The sequence below is a fragment of the Phaseolus vulgaris genome, chromosome 1 (genome assembly GCF_000499845.2).
Source record: "Phaseolus vulgaris cultivar G19833 chromosome 1, P. vulgaris v2.0, whole genome shotgun sequence".
Taxonomy (NCBI): Eukaryota; Viridiplantae; Streptophyta; class Magnoliopsida; order Fabales; family Fabaceae; genus Phaseolus; species Phaseolus vulgaris.
The window spans coordinates 47,330,934-47,353,267 of record NC_023759.2 but is presented as its reverse complement, the minus strand read 5'-3'; the positions used below and the strand labels follow the sequence as shown (position 1 = coordinate 47,353,267).

Sequence of the window (22,334 nt, the reverse complement as noted above, 5' to 3'; positions counted from 1 at the left end):
AAGATATGAGAATAAATATCTGTCTTTTCTTGTTATTGAAATCAAAACAAATGGTTTGACTATATACAAGTAGTACACTCATTATAGGTTTAACTAGAGAGAAAAAAAAATCAATAATTAAATACTAGAATCATAACACATAAATACAAAATAAAGGTTAATTATTCTCCTCTACAAAGAGAAGCAACTGATGATTAGAGAACACACCCAATTAATATTATGATCCTTCTATAACTTTGGTATTTGTATCCTTTAATAATTATTTTAATTTTTAAAATTAATTAATTTTAATATATCATTAAATTGCTAGCAATATATATATATATATATTATTTTTAAGTAATTAGATTATATATTAACATTAGATCAAAATGCTTAAAAATTAAAAATCTAAAGATCTAATTTGTGATTAAAATTTTATAAAGACAAAATAAAAAGTAAAAGTAAATTTGAGTCATTTGCATATGTAGGTGTGGTGGACCTCAAAATCAGTTCAATTTACTTTTAATCTAAAATATTCAGGCATGATATAATTTGATATTGAGACATTGAGTTGGACAATTTGAAACTACTATATGAAACCATTTTTCATTTTTAATGCAAATAATTTAAATTTTTTTGAAATATATGATTTATTAGTAATGTTGATTATTTTGATTTATAACAAATTAAAAATACATTTTCTCTAAATATAAAATTAAATATGAAAGAAATACACTTCGTCTAGTGATCAAACGATGCAATTATGTGTTTCTTGTTCTATTGTTAATATCGTGTTTTATTCTTCTTATAGTTAATGTGCATGTTAGATGATCAGCAATTTATTTAAATTTATGCTCTATAAAATTTCAAAAGAGAAATCAACTTCAAATGAAAAACTCATTCTCTTAAAAGGAAAAAAAAATCCCATTAGTTCATGTTACTTTCATGTGAAAATAAAAAAATAAAATAAAATTTATCGTACAAAGATGATTAATTAATGAAGCACATTTAGTGTTATAATGTTCCTAGTAAACATTTTTTGTCAATACCTCGAACAAAGATTAAAATAAATAGGAAAGAAGAGAGAAGGACTTTCTTATAGTCTTAAAAGCACAATTTAGAGAATAAAATGTTGTCAATTGTTGGAATTCTATGATCTAATGTTGTTCTTGTGAGAAAAAAAAAAATCCTAAATTCAATTTGTATATCCATATATCAAGTTAATGAGATTGTGAGTCTCTTAACAATTATTGATGATCTTGGGGGAAACGTGAAAAGGCTTCAAGTCTAAAGAATTTGGAAATAGTTGTTTGTGATTTAGTGAAATTTGATGTGTTTTCAATAATGGAACATTACCCTAATAGTAAAAATGAGCTAATATAAACTTATTTTTGTGCTTTATCTCTTTTGTTTTTTTGTTTAACTATTCAAAGATGTCTTAGTTATTGTGAAAAGATTTTATACAAGTCTTCAATATTATCACATGTCCTCAACAGACACAGCTCAATGGCTCCAATGCAAAAGGGAGATTCTTTGGTTCTTATGATTTTGGATTCTGACTGTGAGGGAGTTGGAAATGGTAATCACTCTTATTATGAGGTAGTTTGGGAGAAGAAAGTTAATGTGGAAGTTGAACGTTCAAACACAAGCTCAAGACTTCAAAGAAATATCCGTGGTTGATGTTCTACCTTGGAGCTGATGCAACCAGCGGATTTTCTGAAGGTTACCATTACGACACAAGGGGAATGCATAAAACTGTAAGCAGAGTCTTCATTTGTCCACAATTTCCTTTATAATGAATGTTTCAACCACTGAAGTCATAAAATTTGTAAGCTAATCAACATTCAATTTCCTTCAATATGAAACAACAACAAATAACCATTTGGTTTCATGATTCAGCTTCCAGAGTCACCAAATTGTAGAGTCAGGCTGAACTTAGATGTCAAAAACGGGGGAGGACCTAGGAGCCAGTTCTACCTTTAGATATGGGAAGCTGCTAGAAGGACAATGATGCTTCCTTGTGATGGAGATGCCCTAACTGATGTGACTAGATATAGTAAGATGAACAATAATCCTGAAACTCAAGCTTGGTACAGCCCCACAGGTTTTATTAACTGCCCTCCATTTCATATCGACAGGAGAATATGTAGAAATGACACTGTCCATTTCCCCTAGTCGTGTGCTCCTGGTAATGCCAAACACTTGGAGCAACCTGTAAGCATTTGTGATCCCTACAGCAACCCTAAGGCACAGGAGATTGTTCAGTTATTGCTTCACCCTATATGGGATTCTTATGGATATCCTACCAAAAAAGGAGATGCTTAGGACTTGGGAACTTGATGTTGAGGGGCTGTCCAGTAGACTCTACTTCCATCATGTCAGTGATTGATTTTCTATTCTAGTGTTGGAAGCACATGAGTGTGATAAACTATTTAAATTTCTTGAAGCAGGACCCTGACACTCCTCCTGCTTAAAGAATAGGGGCTTCTATTGATACCGGAACTGAGATATTTATTGGTGCTCTAGTTGAAGTAGCAAGTGGACTCGGAAATTTTGATGTCATTCTAGCAGAGCCAATGTCCAAAATTGAAAAACTGGCTTGGAGATATCAGACAGCTGATAATAGTCAAAAGGGCAAGGGTTCTTATTAGTATAGGAGTTAAGAATGGACTTTGAATTTTCATTGTGTATCCACACTAATTTAGCCTTTGACCCTTAATTACTACATTTGGAAGGACCACTAATTGCCGTTAGTTTAAGTGAGCTAAGTTCATTGTAGCAAGGCCAGAATAATAGTGAAGTTTCTTAATCATTCTGCATCTTCGGTTGTACCTTATAATCCAAATTTGTTTCACTACTAAGACATGAAGCCAGTTTCCAACTTTCGGATATATGCATTCCGTTGAAATAGAAAATCAAAGTTGCTTTGTATAGTTAGGTCGAGAAGAAGTTGATTGTCATCATAATGTGACCGATCCACTCGTTGCACCTTAGAAAGCACTTTTGGCAAGAGTTTTTCAGTCCATCCATTATGAAGTTGAGCAAAATTGAGAGATTGAACTGATTTTTTCATATATAAATATACAGTAGCACATAATTTGTAACAAATTTATATTAATGAGTAATTTTTAAGATATAGGAATTAAAACTTAAAGATTGTAGAAGTATAAAATCTAAATAAGTACCTAAACCTTCCAATAAAACAAATAAGGTGTCAAGTGTCTCTCAGAATTTGCCACTGAACAGCTAGTGAAAATTATTATAAACGTCATTCAATTTTTTCATTCTTCTCCAATAAAATGGGCATTTAATTCTTCAGAAGCCAATGGGGGGAAATAAGTGATTGCCATTTCATCTGGAATGTTCCCTCGCCAGGGGCTTGAGTATGATAGAGACTTCAACATCCCTCTTGGGCTTTAATGTACCATGGGAATTCAATTGAGTAGAAAGAGTCACAAACTCATAAATTGCACAATGCACATAACCATTATCACTCGGCTGAGTTTACAGAACCCAACTAATTGCCTTCTGCTTTCTGATTTGTTTCACTTTCATCAAGTCCCTCAGTTCATTAACACTGCTCCATATTCCTTTCTCACCTTGGATCTTTGAAAGTATTGAGTAAGAAACAGGATGGTTGCTTTCCAGTTTGCGGATCCTCTCTGCAGCATACTCCCCGAGTTCTAAATTTGAATGCATGCCACAAGCTGCCAGCAGCGCACCCCACAACACCACGTCAGGCTCAAATGGCATATTCTCGATCAATTTTACTGCTTCATCAAATTGCCCTGCTCTTCCGTAGAGGTCCACCATGCAAGTAAAGTGTTCCATCTCTGCTTGGATTCCATACTTTGACAGCATAGAAGTGAAGTGCTTTTCACCTTCTTGAACAAGACCTGCATGCACGCACGCTGACAACACATTTACAAAAGTAACTTCATCTGGTTTAACACCAACTGTTTTCATCCGATCAAACTCCTTTAGTGCTCGGTTACCAAGCCCGTTCCTCGCAAAGCCGCCAATTATGGAATTCCATGACACCAAATTCTTTTTCAGAATGGACTCGAAAACAAGAAATGCTGCATCCGTATCCCCACATTTAGCATACATATCCACAAGCGAGGTCAATGAGATGACATCATCTGGTATGCCAGACTTGATAACACACAGGTGCACCTGCATTCCCACCACAAGAGAGGAACAACCAGCACATGCGTCCAACACACTTGAAAACGTGAAATGATTGGGACGAGTTCCTGACTTAAACATCAGAAGAAAAAGCTTCAATGCATCCATAAATCTCTTATTTTGCACATACCCACTGATCATTACCGTCCAAGACACCACATTCCTCTCACTCATTTTGTCAAAAACAGACCTTGCTTTGTTTATCTTCTTGTTTCTGATATAACCATTCACCAAAGTAGTCCAGGAAATTATGTTCCTCTGGGGCATCGCATCAAAGTTTGTTTGTGCATCATCCATTCTTCCCACTTCCATATAACCAGAAACCAAAGCATTCCAAGATGTGACATCTTTCACCAATATATCATCAAACACACGCTTAAAAGCCTCTTCCTCTCTTAAATTCGCATAAGCTCTGATCAATGAAGAACCAACAAACACACTCAAGTTAAGTGCCAAATGAAGCGCTAGAGCATGAACCTGGGGAACCAAAACATCCAACTTAGTACTTATAACTGTTCTGAGCAGTGTGGAGATGGTATAGTCATCCGGGGCAACACCAGATCTTCCCATTTGCAAGAAATGGCGGTACAACCCCTCAGAGTCCGTGATTCTACTAAAACCAGAGAGCATGATATTCCAGGAAACAGTGTCTTTAAGGGGCATTTGGTCAAACAGGTTGTGGGCATGTTCAATTTGATAGTGTTTGACGTGCCCAGTCATCATCATGTTCCAGGAAACAAGGTTGCGGGATGAGGGATTATCGTCAAACAGTTTACGAGCCTGGTTTATGTTGTTGTCTTGTATGTGAGCGTCGATCATGTAATTCAGCTTTGCGGATGTGACCGTACACATGTTGTGTGCGCAGAAACATGGTGTCCGCGACAACAATTGAAACATTTCTGCATTTCTTCTTTTATTCACAATGAATTCGTGTTGCTTTATTGTTCTAAGAAAATACACTTGACAATTGGATACTACACATTTCTGCACCCGCAACATCATTATCCATAGAACCTTAAATTTTATGTTAATCGATCAAGTTTCAGCATCCTTCAACTATTTCAACCTGTTAGAATTGTCACCAGTTTGTGAGCACTTATCTACTTCAACCTGTTAAAGAAAGAATTGGATACTTAATTTTATGATTTTCAATCATTTTTAATTATAATAGTAAAAAAAATGTAGTACAACGATTTTGCATGTTGACATGTTGATAATTAATCTAAATTCTTGATGCAATATTTCTCTAAAGCTAAAGGAATTTTAAACTAAATTTTTGTAGAAACCCTTCAATAAAATGGTATGCTGAAAAAAAAATCAACACATTAAATGTTTCTAAATCTCTTTATTTGCAAGCCAATTTATTTACAGAATTTTGGAATTTTGTTGTCTCACATCTCAAAAAATAAACCCCCTTATGAATCGTTATAGAATAAATCTCTTATCTTGATTAATATGAAAGTTTTTGTATTCTCCAATCTCGAAGAAGCAAACTTCAACCATACTTAAGGAGGAAACTAAAAATTTCTTTTACATGCAAATATGCTGAAATGAGACACTACAAAATTTAAGATTTCAACCATAAACCCTAAAAAAAGAAAAGTTTTCCATATATAATATTATTGACAACTTAATTACCCTCTCCATAGAAAGAAAAATAACAAAAGTATGAAAATGATTGCTTTCCTTGGAAATGTTTGGTTTATGTTTGGAAATGTAACAAAACCATATAAATGTATTTTTCTTTATTGTGGAGGTTCAGTGGTTCCATTCAACTCCTCACTGTAAACCAATACTTTTTTGTATTTGATGAAAAGAAATTGAGAAGGGAGAAGGACCCACCATGTGTTTCTCCTTCCTTCCACCATCCCAAGTTTTATCTTAATTGCCATTCATACCACCACCTCATTTTGTTTAACTATCCACTTTTATGTTATCACAAGAAAACTCAAACAAAGGATCATGTTCATGTTCGGTAGTTATGTTTGGTGAAATTGTTCAGTAACATTTGGACTCTGCTAGTTGTACTTTTACTAAAAAAGGAACACTTGCTTTCACCATCAGATGAGTAGATCGATTGTCATTATATTCGATGAGTTGTCATTACATTGACAATTTAAAAATTGCAAATTGTCACATTAGCTGATGGATTGATACTGTACAGAAAAATTTACCTTGACAGTAGATAATTTAGAATGGTAACTTAGCATCTCCCCAGCAGAAGAAAAGCACAGTGGTGGTGATAACACATGGTGAAAGGTAGGTCTCCTTGAAGTTTCTTTTTCACTTTGAAATGGAATTAGCATTAGTGTACTACCAATATCATGAAGTAGTACAGGCCAACGTTGGACTGAAATTTGTTAGTACATGCTTGTACTACAAACCATTCATTCCTCTCTCTCTCTGGTACACTTTTTATAATTATAATTACCAGTATTATATATAGAGATGGGTTGTATGAAATGTATGCAAAAGTAATATGCAAATCCAGTTTTTAGAGGGTGGTCAATGATGTTGATGAGGATAGAGGTAAGTTAGTCTATCCAAAGTTTGAGGGGTCAAAGAGAAGAGACAGGACAAAGGCTGGGAAAAGGCAGAGCAAGAATGTAGCTATTGACAGAAATGGTGAAGTGAGAATGAGAGGAGAGAGATATCTGTTGTGGCTACGCTCATGCACTGCCTCTTCCCTGGCTCTCTCTCTTTCTTGTTCCCTCTTCTTTTATTTATGTATTTACTATTAAAAAGGGTTTTAATCATGTGTGTGATCTACTAAGCAATCTGATTGGCTCTATAGCTGGAGAATGCTCTGATTGATGCAATGTTTTTTAAACTTTGCATCAGCTCTTTTGGATCCACTCCTATTACTGCTAATGTGGTATCTCATGCACAATTGTCAAGTTCCATACATTCACAGTTGTCTGGTTGTGATTGTTTTTATGTCTGTTTTTTTTAAGGTTAATAATTGCTTCCACTGTGTTAACTCATTGGCAAGATCTTTAGGTTTCTGACAAGTGGGGGAAGAAAGAATTCTCAACCAACCATCCTCTTGGATCAAGTATTTATTAGTAAAAATCAAACTCTTCGATCGTGACTCGATTATGTAACTTGCAACAATCTTTTCCTGAACAATTATACGGAACTTGTGATCTTGAATCAAATTGATATTAGATCAAGCGTTTATCACTACATCAAAAAGTTACAAGTGAAAGTCACGAGACAACTCCTTGGTCAAGAGAGGACTAATCCATGCACAGCAATTCGATTTTTAGTCCCAATGAATAATTGATAATTGATAGCACTTGCAACACAAGCTGCCCTCCCGGGTGATTACATTTTGGGACCAATTGTAGGACAGCTTATCTGCCAATTTTGAAGGAAAGATTCAAGTGATGCCACATTCTGGATTCCAATGAACATAAATTTCTGTGTATAAAGATGGACACTGAAATCATGTCAGGCTTTTCTTTTAGACCTTTGTGCTGTAGTACTGTATATTGTTCATGATATGAATTTTAAAATGTTTCAAAATTTAGAAATAGTAACCTTATATTTATCCATGTTTGAGTTATTTATCACTTCCAAGTAGCCAATGTGATTGCAGCTTAAAATGGATACGATTCTCTAGCAGAACGTGTGTTTTGGCCTAATTCAACAATCTAGAGAGAGAATATCCAACAACAGCAAGAGACATGAACTAATTGAATCAGACAATGAAATGGGAAAAAACATCATCCAGAATCAACCTGATTGCCCCATAGATACAATGAAGAACCAAAAACAGAAGCTACAAAACGAAATCTGAGTAGCTAGACTCTAGAGATTTGAACACAAAATCAAGTACGACCCTCAGAAAGATCAAGAGGTAGAATCAAACAGAAAAAGAACAAGAGAAACATAAATGAATTACCATTAGCCAAGTTGATCCACTGATGCGTTCTGCAACCTTACATCATATTATTTCCAATTGAATGACCAAGCTGGAATCAACATATCAAATCAAACAGCTTGATAAACAGAAACATGAGACCAAACAATTTCATAACAGATATTGGTTGCTTCCATTCTAAAAGAATATCGTGTTCAACCAAATAAAAGGGAGTTACATGCTTGTATCGTTGTGGGACAAGCATATGGACTCCTTACACTCAACTAGGACAACAGGCATAACTTCCCCAAGTTTATGGTCCAGTTTTCCAGATTCTATAACTAGTAAATCCTTGAGAAGGATCACATAATGTTCTTGAACATCTCCTGCACTTTTTTGTCCTCCAACCATGGCTGCAACCACTTCCCACCGTTCAGGGTGTTGCTCATCTACCACTGCCAAAGCTAGCTCAAACAACTTGTTCTCCTCCCAACTCCAACCACACAAGCTGTTAGCAAAATCTTCCATCTCACTCACTCTGGATCCCTTCAGGGCACTCTGAGGAAATTGAGGATTTCCTAGTAATTCTTTCACATTAGATGATTTCATGGTATGTGTTCTCAGACAAAATCTGACACCCCTTATGATGTCTGGGGAGTTAGATGTTTGCAATGACGTGCCAAATAGTTTTCTTTGGAGTATTTAAATGGGTCTTTTTTCTTTATTTTTACATAAACTAGAGGTATTTTTTACTAGAAGTAATCTTCTTTAAATTGAATATTAAAAAAAAAACATTTCTTACAAAAGTTTTAATTGAAACATACAAAACAATCTCGCATTTATTGATGTTCACAGTCATTTTACAAGGATATTTCTTTCTTTACCCAAAAGAAAAAAAAAAAAGTGTTTGCATTATACTAATATTGTCCCTCTTATAAGTTAGATCTACGTTTTGGGCAGTTATGATAGAACGTGTGATAATGAAAAGTGGATCCTATGGCACCCAAACAGGAAGCATAATATAAACAATGTATTAAATAAAGCACCTCGTTATCCATTTCTTGCCCAAGTTGGGATCTCTATTTGTTTATAGAGGTCCAAATCTAGCAATTCATGTCATCTTCAGCTACACCATATCACACTTTGAAACCTACATGCGTTATAATACTTTTTATATATATTTTTTTTTTATTTTGTAAGTGCAACTTGGAAGATTAACAAACAGGAATAATGGCAAGCTATCTATCAATCATTTTTATTTTATTTTTTTCCTTCAAAATTCAATCCTCTCTGCCTTGCAAGAAAAGGAATTAAGATTCAATAATGTTTTGTCCTTCTTAAAGATTCGACACTATTTGACTCGCCATGTATAACTGGGTCACTTTCAAGTGCTATATTATGTCTACCAAGACTGAGATCTGGAACATTGAAATGAAAACTCAAGGACAATTCATGCCATGGCCAGGACTACAAAGTCAAATTTGATACATTCAATTTTCAATAATAAAATTATATTGGAATTTACTGTTTGTAACTATCAAGTCTTTTTATGGAAAAGTTGTAATGGGAAATAACCCTTCAAACGTAAATTTAGTAGCTTTAACCTTTTCATTCTCGATAAGTATATCTATGTGGCTAGAGTAAAATAATTTTGAGAATAATTTGGTTTTTATAAAAAAAAAATTGAAGTATTTTATCGTAAAATATGTTATTTAGATGAGAAATTTTAAAAGAAATTAAAACGTACGAGAATAACTTAATTTGGCATATTTCTTTCAACATAAAATTTTGAAATTTTCATACTATCTTCCCTTATATTTCTGTATATTCTTTTTATATTTATCTCATTAGTTTAGTTAGTATCTCAACTTTAATCAGAATGGTGAAGGTTAAGGCATAGTGACTCAAAAACGTTTAAACAAAGTCGATTATATTTTGTCGTTGAAAGCACTGGAATATTTATATTTCTCAGTTAACATTAATCCACATCAGTGTCAATCATACTCTCTTTTATCATAAAGATTTTTTTTTATCATTATTATTCTTTGTCAAAAGTTTGTCAGATTGGATTTTTTTATCATCTTTGCTATTAATTTTTTTTATGAATTTAGAAAAAAAAATCAGTCAAAAATTGGAATTCTTTGATAAGATTGTCTAAGTGGTATATGAATGGGGGACAAAAATTTAATTTTAAGTAAAGTCTTATATTCAAAAAAAATTTAATAAAAATATAATATAAAGAAAAAGTTTCAATTAGTTAAAAAATTAATCATCTTTATTAAAATATTTTTGTAACAAAACTTTGATAAAATATTCTTATACATTTACATACATATATACGAAAAATAGATGCAAAGCAAAATTTTAATTATTTTTAATCAAAACTTCTAACCACCATTATAATTGAATTTATATTTTGATTTGAATTAGTAGTAGGAATAAGTTTTTTTTATAATTAAATAAAATTTTAATTTTTGAAAAAAAAATATTTTTCTTATATAGGTTGACCGGCAAGCCATGAATCGAGGATGAATGAAATGAGCTCGTACTCCTTACGCAAGACGGACCAACCCAACCTACATTTTGAAGGTCAAACTCGGAACAGGCTAGCCTGAATTGTCACCCCCTATATTCTTGTCCACCGAGCATGGTCTAACTGCCTAAGAATGAAGCAACTCCAATAGTTAAAATAGCCATTCCAAGGAGATGAAATTATGCAGATTGGCCACACTAACCCTACTCTTATGTTAGGAATTAAATAATTTAAAAAACGAGAAACCTCACTCAGGTCAACCAATGCAAAAACAAAAAATATAGGTCTTTTAACATTTCATGTTTCACCATCTCTCAAGCCTCTCTCATGTAAGTGATATATATTATCTCGACTTATTCCTCTGCCTTGCATCATACGCAAAATATGAAAGTTCATTTTTTTCAGAAGCAAATTACACTAATAAGATATTAATAATCAAGAAAACTTGAATCCGCTTGTTTTACTAAGACGAACTAAAAGTTGCTATTGCATCCATTTCTTCCTGTAGTAGAAGGGCATCAATGAAGACATCAAGATTTTCACCTTGCATCACATCATCTACCGAGTGATAAGTGATACCAACTCTATGATCAGTTACCCGGCCCTGAGGGAAATTGTACGTTCTGATGCGTTCAGATCTATCCCCACTACCAATCTGAACAGTTTGACAAACGCCAAGTCATTCCAGAATGCAAAAGGGTATGGAAATTGAACAATTTTATTATGATAACTCTTCTACCTGCTCTGATCGAAGCTTTGATCGACTTCTATGAAGTCTTAGCCTTTCCATTTCATATAGTTTTGCACAGAGTACCTTGAGAGCTTTGGCCTTGTTCTAATCGGAAATGAAAATGGCCGATATAGAGTGTAAGAACAACGAACAGAGAAACAAAAACAGTGAATTTATTGCAGACCATAAATAACCAAGTCTGCCTCGTCAAAAGAGTAAGAAAGGCCCGCCCTTACAAAAAATATTCTAATTACAGAAACAAGAATTTTTTATTACTTGCATAATGATTTTTTCTGCCTTTTCAACTAGTTGACAAAGCTACCTATCCACATACATTAGCATGTCATAGGAAAAGCATAACTAATTAAGAAATTAAGTCGTTACACACACCAAAACATATTGCCTCAATAATTAATCTCTTCAAGTATAGGAAAAAGTTATTCAGGGTGAGTTAAATTGCATGTCAATCAAGAGGAATTGAAGCAGTATTATAAACTCCAGCTCACAGAATTTTGGAGTTAATTGAGGCACTCTATAAATTAAAAAAAAGAGACTGTGTACCAAAAAAAATGCACATTGCCAATAAAAAAATATTAAATGTGAATCATGCCAAATATTTTGAACCACTTACCATATGTTGAGACCGCTCATCTTGTATAGTAATCATAATCCCTGTTGGAATGTGGGTTACTCTAACAGCACTGTTGGTTGTATTTGCATGCTGACCACCTGAACCACCAGATCTATAGGTGTCGATTCTTAAGTCTTCATTCTTCAATTGAACGTCCACCTGCATATGGCACAAGCATAATAACTATGAGTCACCAGAACGAGCAAAGTAGGAACAAGTCAGTTAGATAACCCATAGCCGAATAATTAGTTAGCCTGGGGCCAAGATAATTAGGGAAACAAAGGCATGTCAATAAATACAAGGGTTCAGAGGGAGGCACATCTTGTCATTTGTAAGGAATTAGAGCCTTTTGGCTCGGGAGGTGCACTCCCTTGAAGAATGAGTGAGTGTTCTATTTTGTAAATAAGGAAGTTCATCCTTGTATTTTCAATAAAGATACCAGAATTCTATCAATTGGTATCAAAACATTCCACCTTGATCTTGGTTGCAAACAAGTGGTGTATGGTATTGTAGCATTTGTTTGGGACTTGTTAAAGAGCTAGCTTTGGGCTGAGGAGCGTGGCAAATGTTAGGTTAGGATTCAAATGTAAGATATAGGAGTTGACCCTCACATTAGGTGTATGGGTTTCATAAGGCCTTAAGTCTTCAACTATGACAGTATGGTTCTCCTAAGGTCTTAACCAAGCCTTTGTAATTCCATTCATCAACCTAACAGAACCAAAGGACGAAAATAGAGACATAAATCATATGTGAAGTCTTTTTCTTCATAATTATTTTAGAGTAACCAACAGTTGAATATACTTTTTCATATTCTTAAAATCAACAAGCATTTAAAGTTTCTTATCACAGGCCATTGATTCAAAGGAAGAAATTGCTAATTACCTCATCAGCCTGAGGAAGAATTGCAACAGAAACAGCACTGGTATGAATTCTTCCCAACTTTTCTGTCACAGGAACTCGCTGTAAAAAGTAGAATGTAAGTGGTTGACAAAAGTAGATGTAATTATAGTCATATAGATTATATCTGAGAGGTGGTAACTAAAACCTGGACACGATGGATTCCACTCTCAAATTTTAGTTTCCCATAAACACCAACTCCTGCAATTGCTGCACTAGCCTCCTGCGAAAGAATAGTCCAAACTACATCAATTGCAGGATGATATTCAATTCTACTAGCAGGAACTTGTGGCACACAGTACAAAACAAACAGAAAGTTGCAATGTATGGTGTATGCCACAATCAATAATCCAAAAACAATAGGGGGAAAGCACCAAAAACCTCTTCATATTTATTGACTACAATAATATAAGAAATATGTACCTTGTACCCTTTCAGATCAGATTGAGCTATATCTACTACTTCAAATTTCCAGCCTTTCTTGAGAGCGTACTTCTCATACCTATATTATGTCAAACAAGATCGCATTTAGAAAACCAACTACAGTTCCTAAATCTATCAAAATTCCAGTTAAAAAAATGAAACCTTACATTCTAAAGATATCCATTGCAAACAGGGAAGCCTCCTCCCCACCAGTACCTGGACAAAAATGGTATAACAAAAAAGAAAGCAGAGTTAAAAGCATACCAATACCATAATAAAGTGAAGAACAAGATAGTTTCATAACCAATAATAATAGATATCTATTTTCAGCCATGATATTTTACCTGCTCGTACCTCCAAAATGCAATCCCTTTCATTAGCATCGTCCTTAGGAAGTAATGACTTCAGCAGCAAATTTTGCAGTCTTCTTTCTTCTTCTATGGCCTGAGCCATTTCCTCTGTAGCCATATTAAGCATGTCTTTATCCTCAGAACATTCCTCGATTAGTGACTTCAAGCCATCAATTTCCTTAATACAGTAAATCAGTAACATTAGATAATGGGTTGGTTTGTTTGTGCTTATTTTTGTTTTTAAAAAGAATTGCTTATTTAATAAAATAAGTAGATTTTTATGTATTTGACTAATCTACTTTTTTAAAAATAAGTAGTTTTCACTTATTTTAGTAAAAAAATCCTATGTGCTTCTTTTCCCGCTAGGTGGGGACAACTTAATGGAACAATTGATACCATTATACACCATCAACTTTATGTTTGCTAAGCGCGTATGATTAACTAAATATCTGGCTATAAGAATGAAGTCATAACACACAGATTTCGACAGTAAAAATTCCCTCTTCAAATTAAGGTTAAACTCCAGCTTAAAATTAAGACACAAAATACTTTCAGTTTTAACTCAGCTTAACTACATAATTTAATGTTTTCTTAAGGAAAAAGAAGTCCCGTTCCAAAGAAAGATAATCTGTGTAACCAAACCATTTTAGAAAATCATACACTGATTACAAGACATATTGTTGTTCTCTACATCTTTGTTATTCTTAAAAAGTAACGGTCCTGTAACACCACTTGACATTCAGGTAAGTTGCTGTTTGGTAATGTAAAGTTGCATGACCTCATTACCTTCTGTATGGTCCTCAATTCATTAATAAGGTCCACAGAACCACTTAGCTTCCGAAGCTCCTTGTTAGTTCTCGCGTATTCTGATGGCGATGCTTCTGGCTGTCTTCAATGAGAAGCAGAAATTAAACATAAGATAATGAACTAAAACACAATCCAATTATAAAAATTAACTTATGCTTAATTGTATCTTGGTTGTATTACGGCTGAAGGATGACTATGACCCCTTCACAATTTTTTGCTCAAATTTAATATCCTTTAATTTTTTAACTGTTATATAATTAAATCCTTCCACTGGTTTTTCTCTGCCATAAAACCATCAAATTCTCACTTTTACTCACTGAAAACGTCGAAAGAGAGTTTTTGAAAAAAAGAAAATCGCAACTGCATTACCTGATTTAGAAGTTTGTTTAGATATGCAGTCCTGTGCTCAACTGCGGAGAGTCTTTGTTCCATTATGTTCAAGAGCTGAGGGGACAGTGGAGCTTGCACTTCTGTTAACAACAATAGTTACACACACACTAAACACAACGACCTATCGCTGTTTCTAATAACTTCAAACCAATTATAACTACGAAGCATCGCTTGCTCTGAACAATCCATTATTGATGAATGAATATAAGCATTTTACATGAAATTAAAATAAACCCAAAAACCTGAATGCGTAAATAGATTGAACAAAGAATTACCGGAAGAATAAGAACGAAGGAAGAACGGAGCTCGACTCCGGAAATTGGGAACTGGGAATTCGGACTTTGAATCGAATTGCTTTCGAAACTGAGAAAGAAAACGGCGAAATATAAAGCTCCCACGAAATCTCATCGTTAATACCTTTCTCTGTGTGGATGAGGCGAAATGAATAGTTTCCGCAGGCAAGTTCTCTTCTCTGCTTTGCTTTCACGTTTCAGTAGGGACATTGAGGTGAAAGGGAGAACTGCAAATTTGACAGTTCGTGTCGACCCGCTACGTAAGCCCATTGGGCCACCCTCTTTACCTTACTTCTTACACCTTCCTACTTTCTTCACGCACACCTGAAGTTTTTAAAAGCCCATTGGAAACGCATTAGTATTTATAAGTATAGAAGCTAACAGTGATACGACACAGACATGGAGATACGTATAATTTCTAAAATGTAGGATACAGGGACACATATTTATATATTATATAATTATAAATTATATAAATTGACAATAAAGATTTATGTGCACAAGTATGTTTCAGTATTTTTTTTAGGAGAAAGATATTTTTCATGGTTAGTTCAAAAGAATTTGTTTCTTATTTTTATAATCATACTAAAAATTCATACAATAAGATTGAGTTTTTAGAATGTGTTGTTTCCTTTTTAAAATTATGTTAGAATCTTATTAGAATTGTCAGAAATTTAACAAATATTTTTTAAATTTGACACTTCACCAATACGTGTAGTATGAATGTCTTTCTGAGTATTGGTGTCTGATATATATATCCGACATGTAGACGCTATTTTAGAAGAGTGTTGAAGTTGATATATTAGTATTAGTAATTTCCTGATGCGCATATCCCTGAACCCTAATCATATGGTACTTTCTTTAAACTGAACTTTGAAATTTATTTACGGAAAAAAAATTGAAACTCACTTTAATGGCAATAACTTACTTTACTGAACTGAACCGCATTAGTTACCTAGCTCTGGAAAAATATCAGTACATTCCTCCCTAATGAAAACACTGAAACACTGCCATGTAAGTGAACATGGCAGCCACAATTCACACTTGTTTCATTTGTGTGTGCTTGCAAGAATTACCCATTTTGAAGGGAAGAAAGACTACTGTGGATCTAGGAACAGGAAATCTTCTCTAGTGAAAATTGATGGACATCAGAATGGCTCCAACTATCTCCATGAATACTGTGTGTTGGCATTTCTTGGAACCTTGTGGGTTATGTGGATCAGAGCGTCCTTGAAACCTTGCAGGAATGTTGCATGTAGTCACAATGGAATAAAAACTATTCTTAGATTTTGGAGATTTTTCCTTTTGTAAAGATAGGAGCATATTATATTTTTGAGATATAGGAAGTGAAATAACTCACAAGATAAAAAAAAAATTGATGCAAGAAGTGAAAGTAACAATAACAATAAATATTTATTTACAGCCATGATGATTTACCTATTCTCATCTCCAAAATGCAACCCCTTTCGTCAGCATCATATTCTCTAGCCATAATAAGAGTGATTTTATCGTTGGAACATTCCGTCATTAATGACTTAAAGCCATCAATTCCTTCTTTTAGTAAATCAGCAACATTGGATAACAAGTTTGATTTATTTGTATTTTTTCTTAAAACTAATTATTATTATTTGGTACTGTTGGTTGAAAGGAATTAAGCAAATTAAGTGTATGAGAATCGATTTTTTAATTATAACATAAAAATAATCGGAAGCCAAAAGAAAGTGGAAGAATTTTTATGTTTTTTTTTTATATTTTAATATCAAAGATATTACAAAGAATAATAATTGTCTATGCCTCATCATCACACACTCTCAGTAATAAAACTGAAGGAATGGAACATGTGTTGGGTTTTAAGCTTTGGCGAAGTCAAGGACATGAGGAACACGAAGAGCCTTCAACCAGTCGGTTCCAGAGCCAGGTCCAGCCTGGAGGAACTGACCAGCGGTGAACTGGGCAGCTTCTTCGCGAGAAATAAGACCACGGTAACCCTTCCACTTGATCCTTCCATTCACGGCGGCACCAGGTCCAGCGTTGTTGTACTCAGCATAGTACAAAGTGTCTTCGAAGTTTTCGCCTATCCAAGGGCACCATCCTTCGGGGTGAAGGAAGTCACCGATGTTAGATTCCATCACCACCGTCCTTGAGTATTGCTTCCATGGCCTGCCCAAGTATGACTTGAATTGGAACCTCACTGGGAAGAGCTCGGCTTCGGGTATAATCTCGCAGTCCTGGAGAACGATTCCTGTGTCCATGTTCTTTGCGGATGTACCATCGGCTGTAACAGTGTTGAACTGGTTGTCAAGGGGCTTCCTGGCGATGATGACGGAGTGCTGGATGACAGTGGGTGAGGTGCCGAAGATGAAGTCAATGGTTCCGGAGATAACGCAGTTGCGGTAGAATTGCCTGTTGGTTTGGACGTACAAGGTATCTTGGTAACCCAAAATGTGGCAACCAATCACTGCTGACATATCTCCCTGGTTCCTGAAAGCCACGGCTTGGTGTCCATCAGGTCCGGCAGTGTTCTCAAAGGTCATGGCCTTAGCAATGAAGCCTTGAGCAGTGTTGGCAAAAGTGGCAGTTTGCATTGTCTTGACACCATCACGGAAGTTCTTGTGACCTGTGACAATGGTCTTTTCAGGGCCATCACCGTAGAGGAGAACATTGACGGCGCTCTTGGGAACAGTGATGTATTCATCATAGACACCAGCCTTAACATAGATGTTATATCTACCCTGGAAGTTGCTAGGGTAAGAAGCAAGTCCTTCGGCAATGGTTTTGAACTGACCAGAACCGTCCTGGGCAACAACCACATTGGGTGTAATGTTTGATCTCCATCCTTTACGTTCAAGCTGAGCCAAGAGCTTGCGGTCCGAGGCAGAGAACCAAGAGGGATACCCATCCTTGCTAAGAAGACGGCGGGAGGCCGGTTTAAGGTTTAACTTCAAACCAAACTTCTCGAGGATGTGTGACAAACTACTCACGATATCAAGAGTGATGCCGGTGAGTTTCTGCACCTGGTCTAAGCTCCCTGTATGCAACTGCTCCTTGATCTTCTTCTCACCCTCGTTGCCATCATCGAAACCCTCCATGCACGCCTGCTGGTATGAGATAACTGCGCTAAGCCAGTTCTTGAAATCAGCGGTTTGGTCATGCACGGCTTGGACGTTGTTATTTTGCACCATGTCAGTGCTGAGTTGAAGACTCTGGATGGCGGATTGCAACAAGTCCTTGCAATCATCAAGGGCCATCTTAGTGCCGTTGGCATTGCTTCCGTGCTCGGTTGTGAGCTTGTCACTCATGTTGAGCGCTTTGATCACGCTGTCCATGGTGGCTTTCACCGCCGTGGCGATGTAAGCCTTGGGGTCAGCGGTGTCAAGACCCTTGACGGAGCTAAGAGTGTCATGGCAGAGTTTTTGGTCATCGGTGTTTTGACATATAATCTCAACGGATTTTTGATGAGTTTGGATGCCGTTTTCCTCACCTTTTCTATTAACGGCAATGACAACACCGAGTGCAACACCTACCACGAGGATGAGAGAAACAGCAGAGATAATTACTTTTCCAGACATCTTTATTTTATGCCTTGGATCCTCTTTTCTCCAAGATAATGGTGGAAAAGAAAATTATAGGCTTATTACTCCTCCCCTTGGAATGTTGGGGAGGCTATTGTTGAGATGCTGGTGAAGAATGATGTGGTAGGGGTGGGTTTATATAGTGCTACTTTCACCTTTCTCCTCCATTCAATCTAAAAAAACTCTATACTTGGTCATCCGTAATTGTTGTTGCCTTGTCAACCTGTTAGAGATATGTGCGTACATTAACTACTTTATTTACGGAAGCTTTTACAACAAATCTAACCATTTTCTTTTAATTTTAGTAATTACTATTTATAAGTAGCACTTAATCGAGACCATTTCTTCAAACTCAATTCCTGCTATTCTCTAGGAAAATCCTTGGATTTTCAGTCTCATTCCAACTATTAGTTAATCCATCAAATTCAATAGGTATTATAACTATTATTAATATTACTAATAATTTAATCATACACATTTTAGTTTATTACATTTGTATTTCAATTATTATTGCTATAATAATAATAATAATTTTATTAGATTTAATAATAATAAAATTAAACACAATTGGTCAGATTAAGGGATTTCTTTCTATTTGCATTGATTGTATAATTTAGCAAGGATGTTGAAAGAATGAATTTATTTTTAGTCAAGCAATTATATTTTGAAAATCCTATTTAAACATATAACTAGATTACAATTTCTTTAACTCATCTAACATTAATTCATATTATTATATTATTACAGTGTAATTACTACTCTTTTTTTTAATTATTGTGATAACTAAACATTACAAGAATATAATTAATTAGAAACCAATTTTTAAAAAAAATTGTTGTTATGACTAAATTAAATAATATTTTAGAGACTGCAAAAAAGTTATTGGTACTAAAGTAGTTTTAAATATTAATAAAATTTATAAATTATATTTTAATTGGTATATAATTAACTATTACAAATTAATTTAGATTTTAAAGTTAATTTTTAAAATCTTAGTAACTAATTAAATACCATTTTAAAAACTAATTTATAAATTTTATTAATAATAGAAAATATTTTATTTATCAATATTTTTTTTCTTTAAAATAGTATTTAATTTAATTCATATAATAATTAATTATTATTTTTTTTCTAAATATTTTTTGTATTTAATAATTTTTTTAGTGAAATAATCAATTTGAATTTAGGATTTTTCTCTTATATGATTAATGATAAAAAAAGTGAAAAAAATTGGCTAAAAATATTTTTTATACTGATTAAAAGAGCACTGAATACGTTATCTTTTACTTAATGTAAAAATTATTTATTATTTTTTAAATAATACACAAAATTTAACTTTTTAAATTAAAAACAATAAGCATTGATCTCTAAATCAAATATGGAAGTGTATCTAAAAATGGTAGGACAAACACTTTCGCATCTTATTTCTTTGTCAATCAAATAAGGATATTACGAAAGAGTGGACTTTAAGCCCAATAAATACTCGCTAGGATAGGCTCGAAATGGCTATGATATCATGTTACGAAAAAGAGTGGACTTTAAGCCTAACTTAACCCCATAAAACCGGCTCATAGAATTGAGGTTTACACCCACTTATATACAATGAAAGACTCTAATCTCTTGGAATCTCCAAAGGACACGTTATATACTTTTCTTAATTTCACTACCTACCATTTTTGTTCCTAAAAGTAGAAAATTAATAAAATAGTTAAATGAGTGTTTTTATAAGGATCGAAATCACCTCTCATAATCGGTTAAACATCATGACATAGCTGATTATGGGAACTTTGTGTACTGTGGCATTTTTTGGACATATATGGAACTAAGTCATGGTTATGTGAGTGTGAAATTTTTAAAGAAAGACTTCATGTTTGAGGGGAGAAAAAATTGTTGGTTTTCAGTAGGAGGTAAGTGGTCTTAGCTCCCTTTTCTTTGTTGTGTGGTGTGAGAATGACAATGATTTTTTTATGTGTAGAATGTGACCAAAAGTGAAGGTTGTAAAATTGCACCACAAAAGCTATAAGTTGAAGAACAAAGCAACGTTGTAGGTTAGTTTTATTTGTTGTTTCCTATTATAGATGCATGAATTTTTTTGTTATGTATGACATATTTTTAATGTGTCTAATGATTGTGGTTATGATGTAATGAATTTTTCATATAGGAGCAAAACCGTTTATGCGTCATCATGTAATTGATTATGCATACATAATCGATTACATGATGGTGTATAATTTATTATATTTTCATGCATAATCGATTACAATCTTTTACTTAATATGTATTGTCATTTTTCATGTGTATTATTTTGATACTTAAGTTATTAACCGTTTGACATATCATAACTCACTTAACTTTTATATGTGATTGTACTTGTGATTTTTGTGGACACATATTTTCACAATTTTTTTTATGATCCAAATAAATTATATTTAATTTAATTAATAATATTGGTTCTACCAAAATTTAAGTCTTTTTTTTTTAAATTACAAACTCCAAACTAAAAACAATTATAACTATATAAACATTGATACATATAAATATTTTATTTTAAACAAAAAATATATATTAACTTTTACAACTTTAAGATAAACGTGTTTTCATAAATTTCAAAATTATTCCATTATTTTAAAATCTTTATTTTAATCATCTACAAATTTTTCACTCAAATCTACTCACTTTTCTTAAATCTATACAAAACTTTGCATGGTCTTTTCCACCTTTCTTTCCCTTTCTACTCATATTTTCATCCAAACACACATTGACAGTGTATTTGGATTTAATAATGGAAAGTTGGCCAGTGTAAAAATGTGAAGAAAGTTAATTTTTTAACCTATAATCAATTAACCATAAAAAGAGATCGATTACATTGAATAATTATAAAAAATATTGATTCTTTTATTTTAAAATAATAAATAATTAAATTTATAATAAAATAAAAATAAATTTAATATTTTTATTAGTATATGTTTAATGTTAAATAAATAAATAAAATAAAATAATTTAAAATAATAAACAAAATAAAATTAATTAAATTTTGGTAATTTATTTTTAAATATTTTTATTTATTTATTAAAATTTATGATAAAAAATATTTTAAAATTTATTTTAATCTTAATCTACATTCTCAATTTATAGTTTAATCATATCTATCTCATTACTCAAAAAAATTTATAAATTTTTCTTTCATTTTTTATAGTCCTCTGGGCTCATCGCAGAGCTTTGATGTTAAAAGCGTATGGATTCCGAGCAGGGGAACTCCTCCTCCAAGACTACCCTGCATTGAAAACCATTAATACACAATTCTTTAACTATCTTTTCGAAACACTGTCGGCCCCAAAACCTCAGAGGAATAGCTCTGCAACTCATCCAGACTATTTCCTCCTCCATTCCGAAACTGTTTTGCCATGGTTCCACCGATTCAAAAATCGATTGAAGCCATTCCTTATTCTCTTCGTAAGTCTTCTTAACCATACCTTCAGATTCCCCTGACAACAAAACATATTTCTCCCTTTACTCTGATGAAGCTGAAACCTTCCATGATGAAACTCTCTTTTACTGTCTGCAGCATTTTTCCACATATTTTTTTCATCATGATCATTCGGGAAATTGGAGAAGAAGAAGCTCAGCTCCATTCGGATGCCTTGAGTAGGAAGTCCTCTAGAGTATTTCTAAC

General features: G+C 33.6%; 3 protein-coding genes and 2 long non-coding RNA genes across 5 annotated transcripts; 2 read left to right on the top strand and 3 right to left on the bottom strand.

Annotated features, from left to right (window-relative positions):
• The first annotated feature begins 1,473 nt into the window (after positions 1–1,473).
• Positions 1,474–2,873, top strand: LOC137814835 (uncharacterized). Its single transcript, XR_011081685.1, has 3 exons — positions 1,474–1,739; positions 1,882–2,038; positions 2,121–2,873. It is a non-coding gene; the product is annotated as an uncharacterized lncRNA (long non-coding RNA).
• Positions 2,874–3,116: 243 nt separating this feature from the next.
• LOC137814833 (pentatricopeptide repeat-containing protein At2g13600-like) lies at positions 3,117–5,290 on the bottom strand. The gene has a single exon (XM_068617752.1). It carries the CDS (start codon positions 5,170–5,172, stop codon positions 3,487–3,489), a length of 1,686 nt encoding a protein of 561 aa, XP_068473853.1. The 5' UTR covers positions 5,173–5,290; the 3' UTR covers positions 3,117–3,486.
• A 1,330-nt stretch (positions 5,291–6,620) lies between these two features.
• LOC137814836 (uncharacterized) lies at positions 6,621–7,727 on the top strand. The gene is made up of 2 exons (XR_011081686.1): positions 6,621–6,699; positions 7,171–7,727. It is a non-coding gene; the product is annotated as an uncharacterized lncRNA (long non-coding RNA).
• A 3,092-nt stretch (positions 7,728–10,819) lies between these two features.
• Positions 10,820–15,299, bottom strand: LOC137814834 (peptide chain release factor 1, mitochondrial). The gene is made up of 11 exons (XM_068617753.1): positions 15,072–15,299; positions 14,776–14,876; positions 14,386–14,484; positions 13,594–13,777; positions 13,417–13,465; positions 13,250–13,328; positions 12,975–13,049; positions 12,812–12,889; positions 11,930–12,088; positions 11,308–11,403; positions 10,820–11,223 (listed from the first exon to the last, which is right to left on the bottom strand). Exons 1-11 carry the CDS (start codon positions 15,202–15,204, stop codon positions 11,032–11,034), a joined length of 1,245 nt encoding a protein of 414 aa, XP_068473854.1. The 5' UTR covers positions 15,205–15,299; the 3' UTR covers positions 10,820–11,031.
• Positions 15,300–16,811: 1,512 nt separating this feature from the next.
• Positions 16,812–18,766, bottom strand: LOC137814832 (probable pectinesterase/pectinesterase inhibitor 13). The gene has a single exon (XM_068617751.1). The coding sequence runs from the start codon at positions 18,656–18,658 to the stop codon at positions 16,940–16,942; it is 1,719 nt and encodes a 572-aa protein (XP_068473852.1). The 5' UTR covers positions 18,659–18,766; the 3' UTR covers positions 16,812–16,939.
• Positions 18,767–22,334: the final 3,568 nt, after the last annotated feature.